This window comes from Bison bison, unplaced genomic scaffold (genome assembly GCF_000754665.1).
Source record: "Bison bison bison isolate TAMUID 2011002044 unplaced genomic scaffold, Bison_UMD1.0 scf7180017864260, whole genome shotgun sequence".
NCBI lineage: Eukaryota > Metazoa > Chordata > Mammalia > Artiodactyla > Bovidae > Bison > Bison bison.
The window spans coordinates 4,385,856-4,391,570 of NW_011494832.1; the positions used below are offsets into that span (position 1 = coordinate 4,385,856).

Below are 5,715 nucleotides of genomic sequence, written 5' to 3' on the forward strand. Positions count from 1 at the left end.
TTGGCAAAGTAATGTCTCTGCTTTTGAATATGCTATCTAGGTTGGTCATCACTTTCCTTCCAAGGAGTGTCTTTTAATTTCATGGCTGCAGTCACCATCTGTAGTGATTTTGGAGCCCCCAAAAATAAAGTCTGACATTGTTGCATTCAATATGTCAGCAAATCTGGAAGGCCTAGCAGTGGCCAAAGGGTTGGAAAAGGTCAATCCTCATCCCAATTCCCAAAAAGGAGCTAACTAAAGAACATGCTAACTATCAGACTATTGCACTTATCTCCCATGCTTAAAATCTTGCATGCTAGGCTTCAGCATTATGTGAACCAAGAACTTCCAGATGTCCAAGATAGGTTTAGAAAAGGAAGGGAACCAGAGATCAAATTGCCAACATTCACTAGAACCTAGAGAAAGCTAGGGAATTCCAGAAAAACTTCTTCTGCTTCACTGACTGTGCTATAGCCTTTGACTGTGTGGATCACAATAAACTGTGGAAAATTCTTAAACAGATGGCAATACTAGACAATCTTACCTGTCCTGAGAAACCTGAATAGGGGTCAAGAAGCAAAAGTTAAAACTCTGTATAGAACAACTGATTGGTTCAAGATTGAAAAAGGAATATGATGGGGCTGTCTGCTGTTACCCTGTTTGTTTAACCTATACACTGAGCACATCATGAGAAATGCCAGGCTGGATTCCACAAGCTGGAATCAAGATAAGACGGAGAAACATCAACAACCTCAGATATATGGATGATACCACTCTAAATGGCAGAAAGCGAATAGGAACTAAGATCCTTTTGATGAGGGTGAAAGAGTGAAAGAGCCGGCTTAAAACTAAATATTAAAAAAAAAAAAACTAAGATCATGACATCCAGCCCCATTCCTCCCTGGCAACAGAAGGGGGAAAAGTGGAAGTGGTGACAGATTTCCTCTTCTTGGACTCTAAAATCAATGCAGACAGTGACTGCAGCCATGAAACCAGAAGGTGACTGCTTCTTGGCAGGAACGCTATGACAAAGACAGACAGTGTGTGAAAAGCAGAGACATTCATTACTCTGGTGACAAAGGTCCATAGAGTCAAGGCTATGATCTTCCCAGTAGTCATGTACAGTTGTGAGAGATGGATTGTAAAGAAGGCAGAACACCAAAGAATTGATGCCTTTGAACTGTGGTGCTGGAGAAGACTCCTGAAAGTCCACTGAACAGCAAAGAGATCAAACCAGTGAATCTTAAGGGAAATCAACCCTGAATACTCTTTGGAAGGATGGACGCTGAAGCTGGAACTCCAATATTTTGGTCATCTGATGCAAACAGCTGACTCATTGGAAAAGTCCCTGATTCTGGGAACAGTTGAGGGCAGAAGGAGAAGAGGGCACCAGAGGATGAGATGGCTGGATGGCATCACCAATGCAATGGACATGAACTTGGGCAAACTTCTGGAGATGAGTGAGGGACAAGGAGGCTTGGCGTGCTGCAGTCCATGTGCACAAAGGGTTGGACACAATTGGGTGGCTGAACAACAACAACAATTTTATCTTTGTGTGCTTGCATGCATGCTAAGTCACTTCTGTCATGTTTGACTTTGTGATCCCATGGACTGTAGCCCACCAGGCTCCTCTGTCCATGGGATTCTCCAGACAAGAATACTGGAGTGGGTTGCCATTCCTTTCTCCAGGGGATCTTCCTGACCCAGGGATCAAACCCACCTCTCTTTACATCTCCTGCATTGGCAGGCAGGTTCTTTACCACTAGTGCTACCTGGGAAGCCCATCTAATCTTTAGTAACCACTTTTAAAGATCATAACATAGAGAAAATTTCTAGAAATACGGCATGGTCTCATAGGATTTGTTCCCTATCCCCTCACCTCAGTATAACAGGACTAGTGATCAAAACGGCCTTTCTGGCTTAATCACAAGAAAGAATAGTGGAGTTGGATCATGTCAGCTTCCGATATTTTTTCTTCCTTTGTCTCAGCATCTAGTACTTGTTTCTAGGCACCTTTTATATCTTGTTTTTATAAAAATACTAAAAATCAGTAATTGTAAAAATTTATTTGCTTATATATTTCAAATCACATAAAATAGTTGTGAACAACCAGTGTCTGAGAAATGCAAAAGTGAGTTAATTACATATTTTATAATTTGGAAAGCATGGCTTGTTTTAGAAATAATTTTTTCTTGTATGGATCTCTTCAGTACAACAACACTGCAGATGGAGTTTATAAAGTTTTCAATGGAAAAGATGACATAAGCAAAGTTGCCAGAATTGACACATATAAAGGCAAAAAGTAAGTATACAGGCAAAGTTGTATGTGTGTGTGTGTCACTAGGATGCTTTAAGGCAGGCAAGAAACTTATTTACCAACTGGTAAGGCACAGGCACCAACCTATGGAACAGAGCTGCCTGTATCTCAGCCCTAGAAACTCCTGGTCTATCAGGCATTAACCCTTTAGTTGTGACAGCTGATCACACTAGTACATAGCTGCTGAGCATCAGCCCCACTGGAGGACTGATCTTGATAAACAAGTTTCCTTACATAAAGAAATCTAAAGGGACTACTTCCATCTCTGCTGCATAACTGGTATTATCATACACCCTAAAATTACATAACTGCAAATGAAAAGGAAGAAAATCAATATGTCAACTCATTATTTTAGCATCCAGTATATCTTACTGATGTTTTATTTTTTTTACTGAGCATGAAATATAAAAACTGCTCATTCCCAGGATATGACAAAGTATGTCTGTAAATACGGCAGCTTAATGAATCCATGCCAATGCTTTCATGATTTTCCCTTTCAAAATTTTCTTGAAATGATTTTATTGATAACTCAGCTTTTAAAAATATTTATCAACACAAAACGGAATTATTATTTCCTGTTCTAAAACTGACATATTAAACTTGAAAAATTAAAAGCCCACACTCCTGTGAAGCAGTAGTAGAATGAGATATGTTCATACGGCCATGATTTCCTACTTTTCCCTAACTCCTGCCTATTTATCTGTAGTACACCTAATTCATCATATGTCTAAAATAGGAAGAACCTCAATAAATATCAAGGGAGACATAATTTTCTCTTCAAAGTTAAAATGAGTTTTAGATCAGTGATTTCCTGACAAAGAATAAAGTAATCAAAATCAAAACAGATGAAATATTTTTATAGATTAATCATTATGTGACACTAAGTTCTTATCTAAAACAGTTAAATACTCATGTAATCCTTTTTCTTCTACAGAGACCATAATCACATATTTTTTTTTAATAGAAAAGTCTAATGGAGGGAATAAAAAAAACCACTTCTAAATGCTCATTTTAGGGGAATCACATCAGTGTCTGTATACGGAGGAAAGTGAGCATTGCTTCCATTTCAATATTTTAGAGAGGTTTTGAGGAGAATTACTAAGTGCTCCTAATTGGAGTAAGCATTTCACAAGAGCTTGAGATTAGGGCAAGGTTAATTTAACTGACCATGGCAAGACTAAACATGGCAGACTGTGCAGCTTATTCTGTTTAAAAAAAGAAGCAACAACTTGCCTTGACATCTTACTGGATGACATGTTAGGAGTGTGAACAACTCATTTTCTATCACCAAAAAGTGCCTGAGTATGCAGAGAAACTATCACCACTATTGTTCTCATTGTTTCCATATATAAATATATATGCTGCTGCTGCGAAGTCGCTTCAGTCGTGGCCGACTCTGTGCGACCCCAGAGACGGCAGCCCACCAGGCTCCCCCGCCCCTGGATTCTCCAGGCAAGAACACTGGAGTGGGTTGCCATTTCCTTCTCCAGTGCAGGAAAGTGAAAAGTGAAAGTGAAGTCGCTCAGTCGTGTCTGACCCTCAGCGACCCCATGGACTGCAGCCCACCAGGCTCCTCCGTCCATGGGATTTTCCAGGCAAGAGTACTGGAGTGGGGTGCCATTGCCTTCTCCGATAAATATATATATATATATTTATATATATAATATATATAATTTTATATATAATTATATATAAATATATATAATTTATGTAGGTACCATAGTATGAATTAATAAACTTTGCCCTATTTAAATGCCAGTTCACATAAGAGTTAAAAGAAGTGGAAAGTATAAATTGCTTATCTGTGTTTCTAATCTTTATTGATCCAACATCTGCTTCTCTTTCTTTCCTCCTCCACACTCCCTTCTTATCCTTCATACTGAGTTTATATCAGTTAACCATTTAATATCTTCATCCTATTCAGTGTGAATAAAACATACTATCAAATAATCCATTTCTCCCTAGGTGGGGAACTTTCTCCTAAAAGGTCAAAATTTTGGACAAATATTTCTCAATTTTCTTTTTGCAGAACTGTTTCTGTCCATGTGGTTTCTAATTAATAACATTTGGCAGTTTTTGTTTATAATCTGGTCACTTAATGGTTTCAGGCACTTCCTTTTTTTTTTTTTTAATTTTATTTTATTTTTAAACTTTACGTAATTGTATTTTCCTTTATCTCAACAAGATGCAGACTTCAAGCAAAACACAGGCCAAATGGCTTAAAACATTTCTTAAACTTTAGCATTTGTCACATCTAGGCTAATCAATAGTTATTATTTTAGCAGACTTACTGAATCGTAATAGAAAAAGTAATGTGAGAAACGTGCTCTTCAAATGATCCTTTTCGTTTTTTCTTTTTATTCCTAAGGCATCTCTCCTATTGGCCAAGTTATTGTGGCATGATTAATGGTACAGGTAAGAGGATATGCAAGTGAAAAAGAAAGTATTAGTCACTCAGTCCAGTCCAACTCTTTGCAACCCCATGGACTGCAACCTCTGTCCAAAGAATTCTCCAGGCAAGAATACTGGAATGGGTAACCATTGCCTTCTACACGTGATATCCCTGACCCAGGGATTGAATCCAGGTCGCCTACATCGCAGGTAGATTCTTTACCGTATGAGCCACCAGGGAAGCCCCAAAGAGCATATGGTTTGTGGTAATAATCACAGTGAAACCAACCGCTTTCCCCAAAAAATCCACTTCCATATCTACAATGTTCTGGGAGTTGATGGTATGTATTTACATATCTCTGTATCCCTACAACGTAATTCAGAGTCTCTGTATTTTTATGTAGGCTTAGTAAATGTACGTGTAATGGGATGAAATTTCTCAAAATTAGCCATCAAGGATGAGCCTTTACTGTATTCTGGGGAAATGTTTTCTTTGTATACATGTAATGAACTCCTTCCTGACCACAGAGGTAAAACATTAGAGAAGTTTAGAGTAGCGATTACACCTTTATAGGTGTATACTACTATACTGTGTAGTATTTACATTATATCTGTAATATAGTGATTTATACCTGTAAATACTGTATAGATAATCATTTAAAATTGAAAGAATTAAAATATTAACATAATTATAAAAGGAAAGTTATGCCTCCAAAGACTTCAAGCTGAAGTAGAATCAGTGAACTTTCAAGCAGAACTCTATTTTGAATAAGGTGGTCAGAAAGAGAGAGAAAAGAACAGCAGCAACAGAAATAAGGTTCAGTCACTTCAGTTCAGTTCAGTCACTCAGTCGTGTCTGACTCTTTGCGACCCCATGAATCACAGCACGCCAGGCCTCCCTGTCCATCACCAACTCCTGGTGTTCACTCAGACTCACGCCCATCAACCTGTACCCTAACCATGAGAAATGTATGCAAAAATGAACATTCTGAATTAGAGTTAGGAAAAAGTACTATGTACTTAGATTT

At 38.1% G+C, this 5,715-nt stretch overlaps 1 protein-coding gene across 2 annotated transcripts in view; it reads left to right on the forward strand.

Moving 5' to 3' along the window:
* LOC104994513 (platelet glycoprotein 4-like) overlaps window positions 1–5,715 on the forward strand; it is a 41,149-nt gene that overhangs the window by 22,570 nt on the left and 12,864 nt on the right. For both annotated transcript variants that reach the window (XM_010848126.1, XM_010848127.1), the window contains exons 6-7: window positions 2,190–2,281; window positions 4,665–4,711. In XM_010848126.1, the coding sequence (XP_010846428.1) occupies window positions 2,190–2,281; window positions 4,665–4,711 (139 nt within the window). The remainder of the gene's footprint in view (window positions 1–2,189; window positions 2,282–4,664; window positions 4,712–5,715) is intronic.